Source organism: Leuciscus leuciscus (assembly GCF_965113295.1).
Source record: "Leuciscus leuciscus genome assembly, chromosome: 25".
Classification (NCBI taxonomy): Eukaryota; Metazoa; Chordata; class Actinopteri; order Cypriniformes; family Leuciscidae; genus Leuciscus; species Leuciscus leuciscus.
This window is the reverse complement of record NC_138724.1, coordinates 17,961,859-17,984,654: the sequence shown is the minus strand read 5'-3', so window position 1 is coordinate 17,984,654 and position 22,796 is coordinate 17,961,859. Positions and strand designations below refer to the sequence as shown.

Below are 22,796 nucleotides of genomic sequence, written 5' to 3'. Positions count from 1 at the left end.
TCAAAACCTTATGGTGAAAATCTGTCATGCGTCACGAGTCGCTGCTAAACGCGCAGAAGTTTGTATGAATGACGTTTCCTCTCTGAGTGCGTTTAGTTTATTTGACTGACCTTTAAAATGTTTGGTCACATTTAAGGGCACATAAACACACATTCAAAGCTTTTTGGCAGCCTTTTTATTTTTTTGTCATTTATCTTTTGTTTTTATCAAACTGTTCAGGTGGAATGATTTTATCTGAAATATGGCAGCAAAAAAAGAAGAGAAAAGCACTGCAAAATCAAGTCCTTTGCAATAATCAGCATATAATATATAACAAATATTTCACAAATCTGTATTTGTGGCTTTTTTTTGTATAATTTCTCTCTTATATTTTTTGATATACATCTTTTTTTTTATTTTGAACTAAAGGGATAGTTCACCCAAAAATGAAAATTCTGTCATTTACGCACCATGTTGTTCCAAACCTGTATGAGTTTCTTTCTTCTGTTGAACACAATAGAAGATATCTTGAAGAATGTTGGTAATCAAACAATTTCTGATTCCCATTGACTTTTTTCACACTATGCAAGTCAATGGGGACCAGAAACATTCTTCAAAATATCTTTTGTGTTCAACTTTTGGTGAACTATCCCTTTAAAGCATTTCAGCTTCCACCCAAGCCACATCTCTTTTGAAAGGCCTACAATGTTTATATTCATCCTTTCTGGTTAAGAGGCTCAGACTGACATGTTTGGAAAGATGAGAAAGACAACAGGAAATCAAAGCGCTTTTACACACCATATTTAAAATAAAATAAAATAAAAAAACAAGCTCTGTGGCGAGACAGACTTCTGCCGTAAAGGCACTGTGAAATGGAAGAAAGATTCTCTTGTGTATTTCATTGGCTACTGGAACTGAAAACAGTTTGGGATGAACATACGGTTTCCCTAAGTGCCAATTATTGTTCTTGGGTACAAGATTTAGCAAAAAATCTGCCTTATGGGTGCCGAATGTCATTTCTCATGATAATTTTATTTTGTTTTGTTTTATGGACAGATTTAGTAATAAAACTGATTTTTTTTCCTTTTTTGGCAGAAAGTACTACATGCTAATCAAAAGTCCGTAATGAGGGAGTGTATGAGGATGAATCAGAGGAGGCTGAAGATCTTATGATTCAAAAAGAGGTGAGTTGGTGTAGAGAAGGCCAGCCTCCCCAAAATTAAGAAAATCAAGCCATGAAAACAATGCAAAGAAAAAACAAGTATGCGCTTGCAAAAGAAATTTCTGCTGAAGTTTTTCAAGTCCACTGCTTTAAGAGTAGATTTTGGTCAGATTGTATGAGAATGGTCCCATGGAGGTCTTCCTCCTGTGTTTTTTCCTTTAGTTTTTGTCTTTTATCGGTACAGCTCATTGGTTATGATATCTTGAAGTTTCTCTCTCAGTTCTCTGAAGCTGGGTCGCACCACGGGGTCCAGAGTCCAGCACTGCTTCATGATGTCATACACCACTACCGGGCAGACGTCGGGGGCGTCCATCTTATAGCCCTTCTCCACACGCGGGACAACTTCCTTCAGAGGCTGTGAGAAGACAGGACGAAGGACACCATGACTTAGATTGTGCTTAAGTAGACAACAGTGTCCTCTACTGGTGGAATTTACCTGGACACTAAAATACTAAGAATCAGAAATAAATATTTAAAATATTAAATTAAAATATTAATAGCATTACTAAATTATGATGGGATAATAATATCAAAAAAAGAAATATGTAAATTTAGATACTTTTTTTTATTAAAACCAAATTTTTTAGATTAAGTTAATTGAATTTAATTAATAATAGTAATAATAATATATATCATATAAATTAAATATATGATATAATTAAATAATATTGTGATAATATTATGACAATTGTATTTTTATTGGTCATGTTTCTGTTCATTATAGTGTATATTGATATAATACTAATAGTATTCTTATTATATTAATAGTATTTAAAAAACCTACAAATGTATTTTTTTTTTATTGGTCATGTTTCTGCTTTGAGGTGACATATTAATTATAATACCCTATTTATTTACTTAAATTAGATAATTAAAACTATAATAATCATAAATAATACAATAATATATAAAAAATGATTGGTAATTTTTCTACTTTGAGGTGACATAAGATAAAAATGTATTGATAATAATATCCTATTTATTTTAATGTAAATTAGATTAATAATAATAATAATACATTGATTTATATATATATATATATATATATATATATATATATATATATATATATATATATATATATATATATATATATATATATATATATATATATATATATATATATATATATATATATATATATGTGTGAGGAGCTCTTTTCCAAAACGCTATAAATCCATTTAAATAGTTTTCAGGAAAATTAATTTTTTTACCTAGACCCACACATTTTGTGAATATTCAATTTATCCTGTTAAAATGTTTTTTTGGCTCAGTCTGAACATGTTGAACAATGATCATTAAATCAAACAACAATATTGTTGATGATAAATTCAAAGTTTTTTTTTTTTTTTTCAGAACGCTATAAATCCATAAATTCTTTCCAAAAATTGATGGTTTGTCTTAAAAAAAGAAAGAAAAAGTCAGTAATAAATACACTGGCATTCAGTAAAGTGTCGCACCCATAAAAAGTAGAACTGTTGTCCACTTTACATAAAACAAATCACGACATGACCTTGTGTGAGTGAGAGAGTGAGTGGCGTTCACACCAAACGCGAATAGAGCGTCTGGCACAAGTGTTTTTCATGTTAAGTCAATGTAAAGACGCGTTTAGGCGCGTCTGGAGATCCTGCGGCGCGAATTTCGTGGTTTCGGCCTGGTGTCGCTATACGCGCGAGTGATTTGAGGGTGAGAGAGAGAGAGAGAATTCTGATTAGTCCAGAGGATGTATCGCGTTTAGGCTAAAAATAGGTTTGGCGCATTTTCGCGGTTTGGAAAAAAACTGCATCTTGCAAGACATTTTAAACAAGGAAATATAGCGATTTGGCATGAAACGCAGTGAATAGGTTCAGTACACAGCAAAATGACATGACAAACTCTGGCGTTTATCGCGTTTTGGAAAAGAGCTCTTCATATATATATTATTTTTTTTATGTTTCTGGTTTGAAGTGACTTACAATTCTTGGATATGGTACCCGGCCAAAGGAATAGATCTCCCACAGTAAGATGCCATAGCTCCATACATCTGACTTAGTGGAAAACTTCTGTTTCAGACAAAGGTAGAAAATAAAAAGATTAGAGGACGTGACCTATTGCATGTCTCCATTTAAACATATTAAACCAAAAGCAGACAGCACACCTTCTCTCGTAAGGCCTCAGGTGAAGTCCACTTAACCGGGAGTTTGGCTGTGTCTTGAGTAGAAGACGCTTCCTTGGTGAGGCCGAAGTCGCTGACTTTTGCTATGTTGTCTTCCGACACTAGAACATTACGAGCCGCCAGATCCCTGTGCACAAAGTTATTGGCCTCGAGATATTCCATCGCCTTGCAGACATCCCTAAAATATGAATCAACAAGAGAAATTCAAGAAAACATTCTGAAAATGTAAAAACTGAAGATATACTTGATTTTAGAATTAATTATGAGGCAAAGCTGGATAAGTACTGAAGTGATAAAAAGAAACTTGCATTGAGAAATTGATCAAACGATCTCCACCAATAACAGTACGTCCTCTGGAGCGCAGATAGTCCACTAGACTACCCTGAAGAAAGAGATGAAGACGTCAAAAATTATTAAAGTATTCTTTTATATACCTAAACCACAAGATTAAGTCCAGTTGTTCTCAGTGATGACAGGTTGGAGACACTGACCTTGGCCATATACTCAGTGACAATGAAGAGGCTGCCCTTCTCTTCCACAATCACACCCAGCAGCTGTACCAAGTTATTATGCCGTAACTGCCTGTAAGAGTCAACATCAATATTGATATTTATTTTTTATTCCTTATTATTTTTATTCACTGGAATCTTTGATTCTGATTGGTCAATCAGGGGGGACATACGTCATGACTGAAGCCTCTGCAACAAAGGCCTGCGCTGTTGCGTCATTTTTGATACATTTCACCGCTACTTTCTTGCCTCTGTAGTCTCCAACCATCACATCTAAAAATCAAAAAGAGCATAATTTTTGTAAGGCTGGATGAATTATTGACTGCCTGTACAGTTCATGCTACTGTTAATATATTTATGTTTATTGGTATAAGTGTTGTAACGCATTACAAGTACGTAATCAGACTTACGTAATCAGATTACTTTTTTCAGGTAACTAGTAAAGTAACTCATTACTTTTTAAATTTACAACAAAATATCTGAGTTACTTTTACAAGTAACGCAGATTACTTTGTTTTCCCATTTATGGACTGACTGTCTCCTGTCCCCATGTCAGAGAAATCTGAAGGTGCAGATGCGTTGTGTGCGCTGTGTGAACATGATGGTTATTGTGGTTCTAGACTAAACGTGAGCAGGCATTTACTCATCACACTTGAACAAAAGCAGATTTTAGTATTCCTCAAAAAGAAAAAAACAGTAGTGAAATGCAAACTCAGATTATTATGCAAACCTGCAATAAATGTGTTAAATAATGCAAATATACTTTATGCATTTAATCTCACTTTATTAACCAAATTAATTTAGATCCACTGAACTAGATGTGGTTTCTAATCACACAAAAGCATGCTATTAGCACATTCATACCTCCAAACTCTCCCTTTCCAATAGTCTGATTAAGCTTCAGTTCTTTTCTATTCAGAGCCCAGCCACCTGTGGGGAAGGAAGATTCATGAATTTAAAAACACCTTTCATAAAACAAACTTTGAAGCCATGCAGCAATTTAAACCTGTATAAATGAAGCAAATGCAGGTGTAAATATGAATACAGTCTAGAAGTCTCTTACTCCTAGAGAACTCATCCTGGGCCGCCACAGTCCCCTCCATGAGTTTAGGTTTGATAAGTCTGGTACAGAGTCCATCTGCATCTTTAGTGTAGTGCTGTTACACACACACACACACACACACACACACACACACACACACACACACACACACACAATGCTCATTTACAAAAAAAGTAACATGCAATATAATGATAAAATATGCATATCAGCTGATAATACTACATTACTTTTAAACAAATGAACACTTTACTGAATTATGCAAAACAATATGCAAATAAATGCACATTATATACAGCTGAAAAAGTAAAATGAGCCTCGAATGTGCTGTTTAAATAGACAATGACTCATGAAATACGTAACACGTTTTACAAATATATTCTTTCTTCCAATAAATAAGCACATGCAACGCAGTAAATGTTGATGGCCAGCAGAGTGCGCTGGTGTACACGTATGCGCTATTGAGCTGGACTCATGCGTTTCCCGTTCCTCTCCTCAGAGAAACAAGTCGACACAGGCGAGAACATTCTTATCATTTTAGTGCTGAAATGCGTGTTAGTGATTCCATATGTCTGGACGCTATAATCGTGTGGCCAGACGACGAGATAATATTGTTACATGACTGAAACGGCATCGATTGAGTGGTTCAAATGATCTGGAAACTGCGCTCGTTTCCTCTTTGTCACTTCCTCATTATCAACTGTTCCAGGAACTGGAGCGAGCGAGCGTGCGCGCGCCGTTCTTATACACGCACGAGCTCAAAATATCAACACATTTGCATGACTAGACTGTAACAAACACTTCAGTGATTCTATGATGCAAAAATACTATTTTAGTAAATCCTTAAGAAATCAGTATAATAAGCTGATTTACTGCTCAAGAAACATTTCCTATCATTATCAATGTTGAAAACAGTTGTGCTACTTAATACTTATGTGGAAACCATGTAAGATTTCTTTTTTCAGGATACTTTTAGATGAATAGAAAGTTCAAAAGAACATTTTTTGTGTGAAATGGATATCTTTTGCAACATTATAAATCTCTTTACTGTCACTTTTGATCAATTTAATGCATCCTTTCTGAATAGAAGTATCAATTTAATAAAGTTAACTGGTCAGACACAGAGCTGTAATGTGATGAACCCAAATGAGCGACAACAAACACTAATGGATACACAACAGTGGACACACACAGTATTAGTTTGAGGCTTTTATTGCATATATCGCTCCACTGGTTTTCTGAGGAATGTTATCGAGTGGATTGTGGGAGGAATATCTTCTCTGGTAGTCTAATCACTATGGACATAAAGCCTTATTGTAGACTGTTTAAGCACAACTGTTCAGCTGAGGCTATAAGGGTGGGAGAAAGAGAGAGTGACTGTAGCCAAAATTACACTAAAGAATGTGTGGAATTCTGTAATAGAAAGGGTGAGGAAAGACTTGAGGAACCCATAGAGCCTCTGCTCTGACCACTAAAGCCACCCAGACCCCAATCTAGAATAACCAGAGCAGAACCATTATCAACACTTAACTGAGAACGGATGACTGGTTAATCACACAGACCGACCCTAATAAGGCCAATGACCAGTGGAATAAAAAAAGATATGTAAAATTATACAAATGACATGTAAATCAGCCCTTTTTAAGGCTTTCTTTTCATTAGTGGTGCTTGCTAACTAAGGCTTTGTACTACAGATTTGAATGTTACCTCAAATGATGAAGCTTGTTTGAGAAGATGTGTGCAATTGCTTTTTAAAGCAAACAGATAAATGGCCACAAAATTCCAAAACTTTTTTCTTTTGACTAGTGCCATCTCAAACAACCTATGATATGGAAATAAGCACTAAAACCACTCAGAACATCTTAGCAACACTCTGGCAACCACCAATAACAAGCTTGTATTTGTAACAAGCTGGCATCCAAATATGATGATCCCTAGCAGATCAGGAAATGACTATGGTATGATTAATATATCTAAGTAACATTGTGTTACATCTGATGATCCCATTCCCATCACCGAACTATAGCACTGCTTTGTTAAACTTAGACATACAACTAGAATAAACCTCTTTCATTAAAACACCCATTTCACAGCTCTTGTTTAGCAGTGTCACTTCCTTCAACACAGCCTGGAGTGAACCTTTGACCTCAAAGCACAAGGTGTGCGTGTAAAAAAATTGTTTCCTGGAGTCTATCGTAAATACTTGCTTCATCTCTGTGCCCAGTGCGTCTGATGTGGACTGACTTCCTGTTAGGGCTATTTTAGGCTTTGTGTGTGTGGCGATCAATTTGAAAATGTTGACAGAGGCGGTAAAAGGACTCACAGGAAGAAGCTTGATAGTTTCACAACCCGCTGGGCTTACAATGGAATGTGTTTTGCGCTTTTATTTATATATATATACTTATATAGGTTTATATACTTATATATGTTTTTATACATATATATATATATATATATATATGCAGCATATTTTACCAATCATCCACAAGACCCTAAATTCGTTATGCCAGTTATCTGTGAATATACAACCAGAGTCTCTTTAAGGCAAGTCATTTCACTCGGCGGCCATCTTTGAAATGCCTCTCTGGCAGCTGTTTCAGTCATGCAAGTACAATCTCTTTGAATGGGGAAACATCAAATTCTCCAAAGGTTGTTCATCAACCTTACGATTACATTTCACATTTGAAATCACTAATGAAATCTGACAACAACTGTCTCATAAATTGTGTTTCTAAACGCTCAAATCCTGACAAAAAAACCCCCAGCATTTTTCAGGCAGGACCAGCCAGTGGACATGTGCAGTCCTAAGCGTACGTCTCAGAACAGAGTGTGTTTTTATTGCAACCGGAGCTTCAGTGACACAATGACTTTGCCAATTAGCCATTGATTATCTTATTTAGAAGGCATGACTTATTCCACCATATTCCCATTGCACTTTCTCCTTTCCAAAGTATTATGAGTGCACTAGGTTTGTACAGTATATCTAAAGTTTTTGATACAACTCTTTTTAGGCTAATCTGAAGCTTAAACCAAGCCAGCAACCCTCACCTCCATGAGCTGCATGAGGTTTTCAAAGTACTCCTCCTCATCGATGGACAGTTTTCCGTTGTGGTAGATGATGCGGTAATGCTCCACCTTGCCGTCGCAGCTGACACACAGGGTGTAGTCGCCGGGGTAGTTGGTGCTCTCGCGCACCAGGAAGAGGCCTGTCTCTGGGGGGTGGAGAAGCCCCTCTGCCTGCTCGCGCGTGATCTTTCCATGGAACCATCTAAGTGACCACAGATAAAGGACATGTGTATCATTGAGAAGTGATAATGTATATTTTGTGTTGTCTGACGAAGAAGAATTGTTTTTCTTTTTAGTCAGTTTATAGAGTTTATAAAGTCTAAAGTGCAGAAATGAAACCTCTAAGCACTAAAAGTATACACAATTGCATACTCTTTTTAGTCTGATCTTTTAATGGATCATTCAAAAAGGTCCATGAGCCCACACGTTATTGTTTTGAATCAGTCTTGCACTTTGAATTTTAGCAGCTCCGATCAAGACTCAAGAAGAAGTGACAACATGCAACAGGACATTTCTGAATGGTTAGTTGATGAATTTATGTTGCTGATGTGGAGTTAACTATCTTCAATTAGCACATTCTGTCATGATAATCTATAAAATCGCTGGTGTGGGAACTGCTGTAAGATGCCTACAGTGACATGCTATTGCATTTGTGTTACGTACTGTATTGCATGTGAAAAGACGGATGAGACAGCTTGAGCAGACTCACAAATGTGCTCTATACTTTTCCTCTTCTCAACATGGACTGCGAGTTCCCAGGGGCGGGGTTTATGTAAATTTTAGGGTTAGTGATGTAAATTGAATTGAACAATTGAATTGAACAATTGAATAAATAAAAACGTTACAAAAATGGAACTGTTTTGTTTAGTATAAACAGTATGAAATTAATAATATGAGAAATAATACAAATTATATTTTTAATTTGAAATTATGACCAATTGGTTCGCTTTAAATAAAAGCATTTGCTAAATGAATGAATGAAGTCCAATTCACAAAATAATGACTCTTAGGAGTTGGTTCTTTTAATGAATTGGTCAAGAATAACTCAAACATGCGAGTTAACACTTAACCAAAATCGTGTTGATATAATGGTATTTTACTTTAAAAACACTAAAATGTGTCACAAAAAATAGTATTGGTTTGCATGTACTTAAGACCAACTATGGAGAGAATTCAGTAAAGAAACACTGATTCAGATACATAATATTGTGCAGAGGACTGAGAAACGAAGGCTAAATTACAGGCTTCCAAAAGCAGCGCTGGCCTTGCCTGGCCCTTCTGTGGCTTCCCTGGCATGACAAACATCCAATCTGTATCTCCTAATTACCCACACATATACATACACACCATCGAAAATAAACCAAAGCTGTGCACTTACCAAAGACTAGACAACCAAAAAACATCACAATGTGCTAAAGCCAAACTCATCCAAATCTAAACCTTCCATTACACATGGTTAAAAGCAGACATCCAGATCCCATACATCAGGTTAAGATTCAATTGATGCTGCAAGCTAGTTTGTCTTGCTAAGCTAAATAAAATTGAGACATCTACGTCATTATATCCATTGTTCTCTCTCAAAGCAGTCAGTAATTGAAGAATATCACATGCTCTCTTACAACCGAACTCTTATCATGATGCATGTCTCTGGCTTTTGCATATCAGATGCCAAGAGATGGACTTTTTCCAATGGCCTGAGTGGTGCCATTTATACTTTCTGATTTCTCCTTCCATATTAAACAGCTGGCCGATTCAAATGAGTCTTTGGATTATTGTGGTGGACCGGAAAGCAGGAAGACATTTGTGTATAATTACAGATATAGTAGGTGATCTGTGATGATATCAGAGATACATGCTAAATATAGCGTGCTAGTGTTTGTATGCACGAAACTCACACAAACACTCTTTCTTACTGTATATCAATGAGAATCAATGCTGACAAAACAATCTCATAAAATAAAAAAAACACGAGAATGAACTGTACTTACGGCATAAGGCTCAGTTTACCGCCAGACTTCACTCCTTCTCTCTTCTGAACATAGTTTGCTGGTATGGTACCCTCTCGTCCTGCCGAGTTTTTTGCTTTGTACCAGTTTGGATCCTGGAATGAAGCAACAACAAACATTTTAAATGTGTTAATTAAATCATTTATATTTCGCCTTAATGTTTCAAACTCGTATAGCGTCACTTCTTACGTGGAACACAAAAAGAGATATTTAGCAGAATGTTCGCGCTGGACTTATCAATCCAGTGAAAATTAATTTAGGCAAATACTGACTTAAATTTCAGTTTGTTCCTCACACACAGCTATCATATGGCACATTTATGATATTTTTATGCCATTTCGGGACCTTGGAAGCCACTGGTCAATGTACGGCAAAAATAGCATGAATATTCTGCTGAACTTGAGTATTTTATGTTGAAAATTTTACTAACTCTTTTTGACAATAATAATAAGAAGAAATGTTTCTTGAACAGCAAATCATATATTTTTGTAAGCGGTTAATCAACAGTTAAAATGAAAATCCTGTCATCATTTATTCACACTCATGTCATTCAAAACTGTATAATTTCTACTGTATAAAAGTAGAACATAAAAAGATATTTTGAAGAATTTTTCAACTTTCAAAAGTTAATGGGGTCAAAAGCAAAAAAAAACAAAAAACACTGGACCTCACTGACTTTAATTGCTTGAAAACAACAACAAAAACATAGGAATGCACCGACATGACAATTTTGGCCGATGCCGATAACCGATAATGCTTTATATTTGAAAGCCGATAAACTATAGATTGGCCAATAAATCTAAATCCATATTTTTATATATTTTTTTAAGAGCCTGATTACAACAACAAAATGCTCACCATTAAAAGCCATGTCTCAAACACTTCAACATGAATCAAACACAATACAGTAGCCTATAGTGAACCAGTGTAAGATTCCATAACTTTTAAAATTAATTTTACACTCTGATGGCCAAATAAAATAATGAAAATAACAAAAATGATGAACATTGGGAAACTGTCAAAATCATAGTTATTAATATAGTGCATCGCTGTTTGAGCTGCATGCGCTGAAGCTAAAGATGATCACTGGTAAACTGGAGCGCTATGCTAGCGGGTTAATAAACTCACCTATGTGAGATTAAATATTACAATAATAATATTACAACCAACGATGGGTAGATTACTTACAAATTGTAGTCAGTTACTGATTCCAAATTACATGACAAAAATTTAAGTAAGTAATGTAATCTAGATGACTAATTTTAGGTACTGTATTCTGACTACTTTTTAGATGAATTCGTTTATCACATTGATTTGAATAGGATAATCTTGTACAATATTGGTATAAAGATACAAAGAGAAGGAAAATATATTCTGTTCTTTGTTATCAACAACATAAAGTGCATTAAATATTATATTACATCATTACATTACATCCAGCACGTACCCCATGGGGTTCCTGATGGAACTGCAGGGGTTCGTTAGTTTAATGTAAAGCTAATAAAAATTTTTTTTTTTTACCAGCAAGATCAGAGAACCGTGAACTTCATTTTATTATTATTATTGACCTAACTTATTAACTTTAGGGCTTACTTCAAGTAAATATGTTAGCTCAAAGAGGTTCAGCAGACAAAAAAAAGAATATGAATAAAAAAATTTAAAAACATTTTAAAGACAAAAGCCTTCCAAAGACAGTAATACGTGGTTAAATGACTCACTGAGTGATAATTCAAATAATAATTAATGTGTTCATGAGGAGCTGATTAGATATGCAATGTTGCGAAAACACTTAAAAGTGTTAGAAATGATTTCTGTAAATCCAGTGATCAAATGCTGTGGGTCTCACACTGCAAAAAATGCTTTTCTTACTTGGTATTTTTGTCTTGTTTCCAGTCCAAATATCAAAAACTTTTACTAGATAAGTAAAATTAGATAAGATATTATGTCTTGTTTTCAGGGGAAATAAATGAAAATTAAGTGAGTTTTTGCTTAAAACAAGCAAAATGATCTGTCCATGGGGTAAGAAAAATAATCTTGTTTTAAGATTATTTTTCTTACCCCATGGACAGAAAAATTTGACTTTTGAAAATTTTGGCGCATGACTAGTGGCTGGTCTGCGTGTACAATTCCACAAACCTGGAAGACCTTCTGAACTTATATAAGCAGTAGACTTTTATAGAAAAGGAAACATTTAAAATATAACAAGGAAGATAACATTAAAAATGAACATATCGGCCGATACCGATATGGTGGCCGAAATATCGTGCATCCCAACTGAGACATTTTTTTTCAAAACATCTATCTTTTTAAAGATCTGTGTTCTGAAGAAGAAATAAAGTCATACAGTTTTGGAACAACATGACGGTGAGTAAATGATGAACTCTTTAAATGCATGTTATTCTAACATTCCTTTTCAAAACTTTACCTTAGTTACTCCAATTATAGTCATGACATCTCCTTTGCTCATAGGCAAGTCCTGGTCTGCCGTTCCAGGGAAGTTGTACCTGGCCACACACTCGGTGCCCGGAGGCCAGATTGTCTAGTAAAAAAAAAAGGACATGTAAATGAAAAATATTGGGTAAAGCCCTTGATGTCCAAACTACAACAAAATAAACCCCAGCCATAATTCACATTATATCCTGATGGCAACACTTTGAGGTTTGTGTTACCTCAAAGGTAGACATATCCGAGGGAAATCGTCCGCTCACAGCCAACCCGTTTCAGCCGGTAACATCAGAGCTGAGCCTGAGGCGTACAGCTGTAGCCAGAACTGGCCAAAAACCTGGCGAGAAAGCACATTGATTCATTATTGAAATGAAAGAAAAACACATTGCTATTTCCAAACAATGAAATAAACACTGAACATACAGAACACTTCAATGCTAAATCCTAAAAAGCTGTTTTTAGAAAGATACTCATAGAGAAAATTAACTCAAATTGAACCAGTGCCTCAAAATTAGACCTACCAAGCATGTCAGCAAACACGGTTTAGCAGCAAATGCAGTTCCAGCACACACACTTTCAAAGGGGAAGTGGCGGCTGTAGATTTTCCGATGCATCAGACAGGAAGAAGAGCTGAGCAGCAAGCAGGCTTGCAAAAAGCCTGTCCAAGTGTTACTTTTACGTTTTCTGGTATTTTCCTGGGTTATTCATTTATTTATTCAGTACATAGGCCTACACTTTTGGAAACCGTTGCTGTTATTTACATTTATAAAATGTGAAATAATTTTTTTTAACTAAATTACATTATTATTATTATTGTGGTATAGCCTATTTCAGATAAAGCTGCTCCCAAAAATAAATCAAACAATGGTTGGTCGATTTACCAGATTTTTCTAGTCCAAGTGGCTCATTCTAGGCCACAATGTGGATTAGACCGTTTACTCAAAGATCTGTGAGACTCGGTATCTTCACGTTAACTTCAGGTTAAATAAAGCAGTGCTGTTTCACAGATAAAAATAAAACAAAAAAAATAACTCACACCACAGCTTGAGAATTGAGAACACCAGAAAACAGAAATGAGAAGTAGAAAAAAAAAGAAAAAAACTTTTCACTTTCGTGACGATGAGCAACATGTATCTCAAAGTTGTTATTGCGTTTTTTCCACTATAACAAGTGTTGCAGGGAGAAGAAACTTCTGAACTGAATTCAATGACACATGCGAGTCAGCAATCCTCATTTAAAACTCTCATGGGAACAAATTAGCTGCCAGTTAGGGAAATAAACTGCATCTGGAATCAGAAACCAAATGTACCTGAAGTATTTCTGCTCTACATTAAAAGTGAACAACTGAACAGTTGGTTGGAGGCGGAAATCTAACCAGTTATCTACTCTAAAACAGAAAAGCAGACAGAGCTTTAAAAGTCGAGACGTCACAACATGTTTTACTTCAGTAATGTAATGTATTTCAGAGCGAAACATTCTAGAATATTCAACTAGAAAAGAGGGCCTTCATTTTATTCATTGGTCCATTGGAATGATTAAGAAAGTCAAATAAACAGTGCGAAAGCGCCGAGCGCTTCTTTCCACGCTCACGGCCAAAGGAGTATACTTTGAAAGTCTAGCGCACTCAACTTGTTCGCGAGATGGAGCGAAACGTGGAAAATAAAGTATACCCGGACCTTAAGCATAAAGCCCTGCGGTGTAATTTTTTGAACACTATTTTCATAACTTGTTACTAAATAAAAAGTCTCTCACCACAGAAAAATAAACTTTACAGTACGGTCAGATGTTATTGGCTACTGTGTTCGTAGCGTGCCGTTCGCAAATGAGGCATGCGCTGTATATCAATGAAATTATGAGCATGTAACGTCAGTTACGTTGTCAATTATTAAGTCACCAAAAAGTACCAATAAATGACTGTATCTACCATGGTTACTGTAGTTTCTGCAATCTTAACCCAAAATACCACTTGATTTTCACTTTGTGCTATTTTTGATGACAGTGGCTCACACCAACTTACTAACTTTAATGTATTAAAAAAAAAAATTGCCTTTAATAGCCTTACCTTATATTCTTTACTCATCAGTGTTAGTGATATTCTTACAATGTATGTGTGTGTCACGTAAAGTGTGTGTGTGTGTGTTGACCATTTTTGAGAAATAAATTTGCTTGGTTATAATTTTTTTTAAAAAGGTAAAATGTGGGTCCCATGGCCAAACCAGTTGAGAACCACTGCTTTAAATACATTTAAGGTAGTGCATGTTTGTTTTGATGCTGTTGGTAGTTACCCATGAAAACTTCTCCTATACTTCTTTATGTGTAACAGTAAATTCACACAGGTTCAATCCTCCCACCTTATTTTCACAAGAAGTGCAGTGCATGCGGGACATTTGTGAACCAGATATGATTATGACACTGAGCGCCCTGACCTCATTAATATATCAACCAACACCGACTGCCACTCTGTTCAATGCAAAGCAGCTCTGGCATGAAAGCTACAGCAAGCCCCATGCACAACATGAAGTCACTTCCTGTCTGAGCTGCAGAGACTGGAACGGTCTTCCTGTATTGGCACACAGGCATTGGAGGGTGATGAGCACTATGGGTTGAAGAGTGCCTGGCTAGAGCAGCAGACGGCAAAAGGGGCGCCAACAGCAGCGCAACCCACAGAAGCCCTTATAGTGAGGATATAACACACTTCCCTCTAAAAACACTGTCTTCCCCTGCTGCTCTGACTACCTAATTTTATACTCACTGCTAACAGGAATTATGTAAAGACAGGAAAGTGATTGTCATTGTAGTGGCTCACCATTTCGAATGTGTCCAATTTTGTCCTTATGGTTATTTTTTTAAATGCACTATTGCACTGAACTTTTTTTTTAAATGCCACAAGTGGTCTGCGATAAATAGCAGGAAGACATTTTGTTTCAATTTTACTAACCGCCGCTCTTTACCACACTTGTCAAGTAAAGAAAAAAGCTATTAATATCACACTCTCACAATGCCACTTGTTTGTTTGGCACTTAAAGCAACCTGTACTTAAGACATTTTATTAGTGTGGTTCGCTAAGGCATGCATCACTATTACTATCAGATGTACTTGTGTTAGACATTTGAACAACCCACTTAACCTCAAGTAACTGGTGCATAACTCAACCTTAAATCATACTTTTGCCTGATGAATGATCCCAAAACACACAGTAGCAGCAACCCTATAGAAATATAAATGATAGGCTAACCCTGTGAACAGGATCTGAGAAAGAATGTGAAGTGATGGATATCTCCGGCTTGCAATTAATAATTTGACTACTGCACTGACACAAAGTTCACATTCACCCTAAACATCCTTAATGGCAGGAACAAAAGAAATGCAGTCATGCAAGCACCTTAAGATGATGCAGAAAGACAGATAGATTGTGCCACATCAGAGAGCAGGATACTGCCAATTCTAAACGATATCCAACCACAAAAATGGCTCATCTAGTAAACAAGAAGCTGACATTCAAAGAGGAATGCATTCACCAATCAAAATCAATGAGGCTTTTCTGTGATCAGCAACAATTTCGGGGTGTGCTCTGGCAAATCCCGTGTTACAAATGATATCATTGTTTAGGGATTGCATCAGCAGGGCTACGCCTTGCACAAGAGAACTTTTCATTCCTCGAGTATCTAAAAACTTGGAGCAGACATTTGGAGGCCGGCAGGCAGCTCGCTGCCACTGAATCCAGTCAACTCTGGTGGCTCAAATATGACAGGGACTGCAGAAGTTTCCAGAGGGCATGATGGACAACCAAAGCCTTTCCTTTTATTCACAGACTTCAACAAAAGCATCTTTGTATGCCAGAAGTGGATACTTCAACCCAGTTCTATCCAGACTTGGTCTAATGGACATCGACTTTTTAAGGGCAACACAAGTATCCTTAAGAATCTTATATAAGCATTTGATGAAGGTGTTGAGTGACTTGAACAAGACTCTCAAGTAATTTTCCATTGCTTTTACGGTTTTCCAGACCCGGGATTTTTTTTAATGATCGTTCTGTTCATCTTAATGGTTCAGCTCTGAAAATAAGCCCTGCAGAATATTAAAGCCAAACTCCTTTGAATGTGATTTATGCTGTCATGTTCAAAGTAAAGCACGTGTGAGACTAGTAGTGAGACTCAGTAGGGGAGGGATGACAGTTGCCTCCAGGCCACAAGAGGAACCAGGAAACCAGCTTCAATGAGAGAGAACAGAGACATGATGTGCCCGGAGATAGAGCGGATTCCAGCCTCGCAGCCTTTCATCCCTTAAATCCATCTACTTCACATCCTCTAACAAAACATCTGATCACTTACAACCATGCACAAATACCACTATGGGTCAGCGAATGACCTTAATCGAACGTTTGGATGCTCTTCGATTCTCCCTTTCAACCACAAATAGGGCATCTTTCAACATGTTAATTTAATGAGTACAGTCAGTGTGTTTCAGGAGGGCCGCTGAGATATGCGCTCTATTTTTAGATCCGTTATGAAGTGCTAATGTGTCAGTGTGTGTGTTAAAAATGAAAGTTTCAGAGGGAAATGCTCAATATCAAGCATTCATTTGCGTATTCGCCTTAGTTATAGTATGGATAAAGAGCAGTTACATTAGAGTGCAAGCACGAACAAAAAAATGTGCAGTATGAATCTGTGTGATATTCAACCTCCAGTCATTCTGAGATCACCAAAAATAATGAGGAAAAGAATTGAAAAGTACCAGTTTTTTTAATTCATTACAGTACCATGGTAATGCTGTATTCTTTCAATGACATGAAAATAATTCAATATTAATATGATTATCATAGTGTATATTAGGGATGCACCGATTTTTTTTTTGGCTAAAAAACTATTGGCCGATTCCGAAATTTGTCACTTGCTCTCTTATTTGAACTTTTGTCATTAAAATAGGTTCGTGTTTTAATGATGTTTTAAATGAGCAAAGTTCAAAAACGCATTCCGAGCATGCATAGGCCAACTAGCTAGTTTATTGCTACATTGGCACATTGATTGGATCCATATAACATTCAACAGGCCAACATAAATACAACAGAACAAAGATGCATATGAAAAACACTTTTCAGGTAGGTTTAGTTTTTGGGTATATCAATAAAGTAATAAAATGTAAAATATAGGCCATCCTTTATTGTATAAATTAAATCTACATTAAAGGGATAGGCTATTTCCCCCCAAAAATAAAAATCTGTCATCTTCACACTCTCAAGTTTTTCCCAAACTGTATGAGTTTCTTTCTTCTGTTGAACACAAAGGAAGATATTTTGGAGAAGAATGTTGGTTTGGTTAAACAGTTGATGGACCCCCATGGACCCCAAAAACTATGGATGTCAATCATCTACTGTTTGGTTACTGAGATTCTTCAAAACATCTTCCTTTGTGTTCAGCAGAAGAAAGAAATTCATACAGGTTTACCCAGAGAAAAACATTGGATTATGCAAAAGACTCGGAATGCCCGATATATCGGCCACCATATCGGTATCGGCCGATATACGATTATTTTTAATGTTATCGTTATTGGCCCAATGAGAAAATTTGGCCGATTTATTAAAGCCGATAAATAATGGATTATTTCCTTCAGCTGAGACACATTAGATACACACTGTTCGCCAAGATGGTTTTGAATTTCTTGAAATATTAATGGAATAATACAGTTAAGTGCAACATGGAGTGCAAGTCTGTCATATAGGCTACATAAAACTATAATGAGAAGAACATTATAATTGTGTGGCTTTTAATGGTGAGACTTTTGTTTTTGTAACCAGGCTCTCAAAAATTATATAAAAATGTAGAATTATCAGCTAATCTATCAGTTATCGGCTTCCAAATATAAAGAATTGTCGGTTATCGGCCAAAATTGTCATATCGGTGCATCCCTACAACAGACATTTCCTTCACGCAGTTGATTAATAAACCATTGTTTTATTATATCTACCTTTTTCAGACAATAACCAATATGCAGATGGTTTTAAATTGATCAAAAATCAGCCAATAAACATCAGCTGCTGATACATTGGTGCATATCCAAGGTTACACCACCTTGGTACTTTTTTGTAAAGGCAATTATTGTTATTGTACTGCTAAATCTATGTGGGAAGATGAAGAAAAGCAGCATTATGGAATGTGAATTTCTTAACTTTTACTATCAGTGCACTGGGGCAAGATTCAACAGGTTGAGAGATTCTGAACTCAGGTATTCTGCTTACCGTGACCACACCAAATATATTCAGCACATTACCTCACCATACAAATGTTGTGACTTTTTTTTTTTTTTAGAAGCTGATAAGAGCACTCACACTCACACACACACACACACACACACACACACACACACACACACACACACACACACACTATCGTCTCATCTTCTAAATTTAAAAAAAATTGAACTTTAGTTTTATAGATACCTTCATATTAGAGCCCGTGTCACATTAATAATTTATACTTAATTGAAATAACCAGGGACATGCGTGGGGGGGTGGGGCTCAGTGGCCCTCTGCCATCATAATTACATATTCAAGTACATGTTATTTTAGTAATAATCACCACTTCCACATCCGATTACACAGTAGTAACAACAACACTGAGATGTTATGGGAGGGTCTTCATACTTCATCACCAAGAAATGCATGGCATTAATATTCATGCGCAAAATTCCTCCGCAATGGAAGACAAAGCGTTCCTATGAAGGCCTCAGGAAAACACATCAGTGTAGGGGCTGATACTGAGAGAATATTCCTTTTCATTCTGAAATATTAAATATGATTTTGCTTTAGGTTAAAAAAAACCCTCCAAATTATTTCCTAAAATATATATAAATTGTTATTCCTTAAACACACCTTAAAATTATATGAACTTGGAAAAGTTCATAACTAGTTTAAGTTTTGGTGAATTGGTTGCTAATTTATATGCATTTGTACGATCTTATTTGTATGTTTTCGAATGATCTGCTTACGCCCTACTGACAAGTTAGATGGACCTTCATGCTTACTTTAACAAAATCTTCACCTCGTAAAATAGTTACGTTTGGAGATCATCACAAATGCAAATACAGCAAGGCCAAAAACAACCCCAGTAAATGAGGGTCACACTGGGCGTATATCATTAGCCTTCATAATCATTCCCAGTTATTTCCTTCTGTTCTGTTACCATGAGGCTTTTTAAGTTCCACACCAGCCAGCGTCATGGCAGGGAGCGTCTCACACCAGCTTGACCCTGCAAACTATCTCCCCTCTGGGCAGAGCTGCTCCTACAGCTCCCTTTGATGCTTAATTACATCTACCGACAAGCCACTGTGACGGTATGAGCTCTACAACCAAACACACAACTATAATGACTTCAATTTAGGTTGGATCCTAAAACAGAAGACTTAGAAGTTATATGGACTTCATTTATAGTGCGTTTTGCAGCTGGACAGTGTTCGTCCCCTGCAAAGAAATTTAACAGATCAGGACAGTAACGAGCGATATCAGTATCACGTGTCCGACTCTGTAAGGAAGTGCTGAGATGTATATTAGAATAATGAAATAGCATATGTCTGTAAAAACGAATGCTGTTGGCAAAATGTGCAGAAAAGCAATGTTCTCGCACATAAGTCGAGCTGTACACAGCCTTTCTGGGCAAGTGAAAAGCACAGCAGTTTAGCAGCAGGGAAAACCCCTTTGTAAATGACAGAGCCGAGTTGTTCAGAAATACAGAAAAGTCATTAAGACTGACGATGCAGTGAAGCCCGACTGAGGAGCTCTTGCAGGTGTGAATTAAAGGAACTAAACAGGAAGTGCAGTTTTGATGCTCTTCAAAGAAGGGGCTCTGCATTTAACGGCCATCTGTGCGACAACATCCTTTTTGAGATTTAAAGCACTAAAGAATTAACCAATGAGGGCAGAAACAGTGTAAAATGTACAGACAGACATACGATGATGGTAAGAGCGACAGTCTAGAACGACTGCCCAGTTAAAAAAATAGTTCCATCCAAAAAAACCCCACCTTTCTTCTGTGGTTTTGAAGAAGAATATAATGGGAACTGGGGCTGTCAAGACCTAAAAAGGATACAAAAGCACCATAAAAATAGTCCATAAGACTTCGGCACTATATTCAATGTCTTATGTCTTTTTGTGGGAGGATCACACTGAAATCTGAATCATCATTTACTGAAAATTTTCCCACCTGCTGCAGCTTTCAGATAAAAAAAAACCCTATTAGACAGTTTTTATTATCATGGTTTCCATTTTCATTTTAGTTAAAGTTTTAGTAATTATTTTTTTGTGTTCTTGTCAAGTCTTTTTTTTAAAAAAAAGTTATTTTAGTACATCCAAGTTAATCCAAATAAAAATGAGAAATTTTGACTTGGCAACTAGTTGAAATAAAATAAAATAAAAATTTCAAAAAAAATAAATATATTTTTCCCAAGTAATGAAAATGTTTTAGCTAGGTTTTTTTCAACCCATGTTTGAGTCAAATATGGACAAACCAAACTGTTGGGTTTAAACATTTTATTAAAAAAATTAAACCAACGGTTAGGTTTGTCCATATTTGGCAAAAACATGGGTTGAAAAACAACCCAGAATTTCTTAAGAGTGTAGTTTTAGTTTTAGACAGATCACTATAATAACCCTGGTAAAAACGGCACACAACTACCAATATCGACATGCCATTTTTTGAAGTATTAATCATTTTTCTTCACCGGTGACCACTGGGATATTGTGCACTGCATAGGAACTGTTTATCTGACACTCCTACTTTTTGTCATAACTTTGACATAGCCAGTCCCCATTCACAATCACTTTCACTATGGGAGAATTTTAAAATAAAATAATAAAAAAAATAAACAAAGAGAAATTAAAGTTTAAGAAAAAAAGAAGAAAAAAACACGCCAGTGGTCATTTTCATTATTTGGGGAACTGTTCCTTTAAAATCTGCACTTTAGAGGGAGGAAGTGACCTTTGGATTTCAACCTTTCTAAATCCAACTCATTAATATTAATGCAGGCAAAAACACACTGAAGCCTTTCTGCTATGATTTGAATAACTGCCCTTTTAGCATGGGAATTTTTTTCTCTCGTTTAAATATCATGTAAATATTCTAGGTTTTGGTTACAAACGGCGTCGCTTAACAGCTCGAAAATTATCAGTGTCCGCGACCAAAACCCCAGTTCAATTATTTACAGACCAGACCCACATTCAGATGTTGTTATTAAACATTCAAAGAACCATGACAACATCACAATCCCAGAATGATGCTGATGGGGAACAGCACTGCTGGTCCAATCAGGACTGGAAAGGAGACAATGCATCTCAAACTGGGATTAGTCCATTATGCCATCCTGCACCCAATGCATTCTGGCGACCAAACTGGGCTATATAATGCCTCTTACACACATGATTCATTTAAGATGATTAAATAAACACGATGTACCATCAAAGACACGTTGTCTCATGCAAGCAGCCTCAAGTGGCTCTTATTTAGACAGCTGTGAAACAGACCCATCGCATTCAGATTCAAAAACACAATGCGCCCATTCTTAGACATGCAGAGAGGGTTGCAAGAAAAACGGAAAGCAGAAAGGTGGCAAGATCAAGCTATTACACAGGCGTAATAAAAATACATAAATGTACCTATGTGTTCCCTAGATGATCAGCCTTTGGTGTCCAAACGCCTTAAAGTTAGAGATGTTTTAGGCTTGTCCACTTAGTCCATGTGTGGGTCAACTTCTGATCAACAGAAGACACAGATGTGGTCATTCACACATTCAGCAAAACAGATCTTCCAGAGAGCTTTCCTCTAACATCAATGCAGAGCAGACAAAAGATGATCGGCTCGTCCGTGCATACAAATAACGTTACACCCCCAGAAACCGTTAAGACAGCGGCGGGTGTATGCGCTTCAAACAGGCGTGTACGAAAACAAACGGTTTAGCCTAAAAAGCACAAATGTTGCGGCGTATTACTGACCAGAGTAGTCGATAAACGGAAAGCCGCCTGAAGCGAGCAGTTTGTAAGCGTTACGGAAGCGCAGCACACCCAAGGGCTACAGCTGTCTTTAACACACAGGCCCTAGAAAAGGAAACGCACTTCTTCAGACAGCCCCGTGAATAGTGCGCATGCGTCGTAACGCTGCGCGAATTCTGCTACGGTGAAGGCTTGGCTCATGAATATTAATCGCGTGACGAGACGTGATTGGCTGAAAGGCAGACGTTGGTAGCCCGCTGGCGAATTAACGAACGGTACTATGATATTCGTTAATATTAATGAGGTTGCATAACTGGACGCTGCAGGAAGGTTACCAAGCACCGTCAGCATGACCTAATTAATATTCATAATCTAGGC

General features: G+C 36.5%; 1 protein-coding gene and 1 long non-coding RNA gene across 4 annotated transcripts; one reads left to right on the top strand and one right to left on the bottom strand.

Annotated features, from left to right (window-relative positions):
• Positions 1 to 158: 158 nt before the first annotated feature.
• On the bottom strand, positions 159 to 22,550 carry csk (C-terminal Src kinase). 3 transcript variants are annotated; one of them, XM_082159209.1, is made up of 14 exons: positions 22,086 to 22,550; positions 20,458 to 20,510; positions 12,667 to 12,779; positions 12,423 to 12,536; positions 9,980 to 10,092; positions 7,974 to 8,193; positions 4,929 to 5,022; positions 4,730 to 4,795; positions 4,039 to 4,138; positions 3,848 to 3,938; positions 3,665 to 3,738; positions 3,339 to 3,534; positions 3,157 to 3,243; positions 159 to 1,556 (listed from the first exon to the last, which is right to left on the bottom strand). In XM_082159209.1, exons 3-14 carry the CDS (start codon positions 12,679 to 12,681, stop codon positions 1,374 to 1,376), a joined length of 1,353 nt encoding a protein of 450 aa, XP_082015335.1. In that variant the 5' UTR covers positions 12,682 to 12,779; positions 20,458 to 20,510; positions 22,086 to 22,550; the 3' UTR covers positions 159 to 1,373. The 3 variants fall into 3 exon arrangements, with proteins under 3 accessions (XP_082015335.1, XP_082015334.1, XP_082015336.1); XM_082159208.1 differs by lacking the exon at positions 20,458 to 20,510; XM_082159210.1 differs by lacking the exons at positions 20,458 to 20,510; positions 22,086 to 22,550 and adding an exon at positions 12,964 to 16,386.
• Positions 20,517 to 21,303, top strand: LOC309490197. The gene is made up of 2 exons (XR_014202627.1): positions 20,517 to 20,735; positions 20,788 to 21,303. It is a non-coding gene; the product is annotated as an uncharacterized lncRNA (long non-coding RNA).
• Positions 22,551 to 22,796: the final 246 nt, after the last annotated feature.

Excerpts from the sequence above, each read along its gene's own strand:
- csk (XM_082159209.1), bottom strand. Across the intron at positions 5,023-7,973 it reads ACCTCATGCAGCTCATGGAG|CACTACACTAAAGATGCAGA; the intron begins GTGAGGGTTGCT and ends TGTGTGTAACAG. Across the intron at positions 3,244-3,338 it reads CTGAGGCCTTACGAGAGAAG|AAGTTTTCCACTAAGTCAGA; the intron begins GTGTGCTGTCTG and ends TGTCTGAAACAG.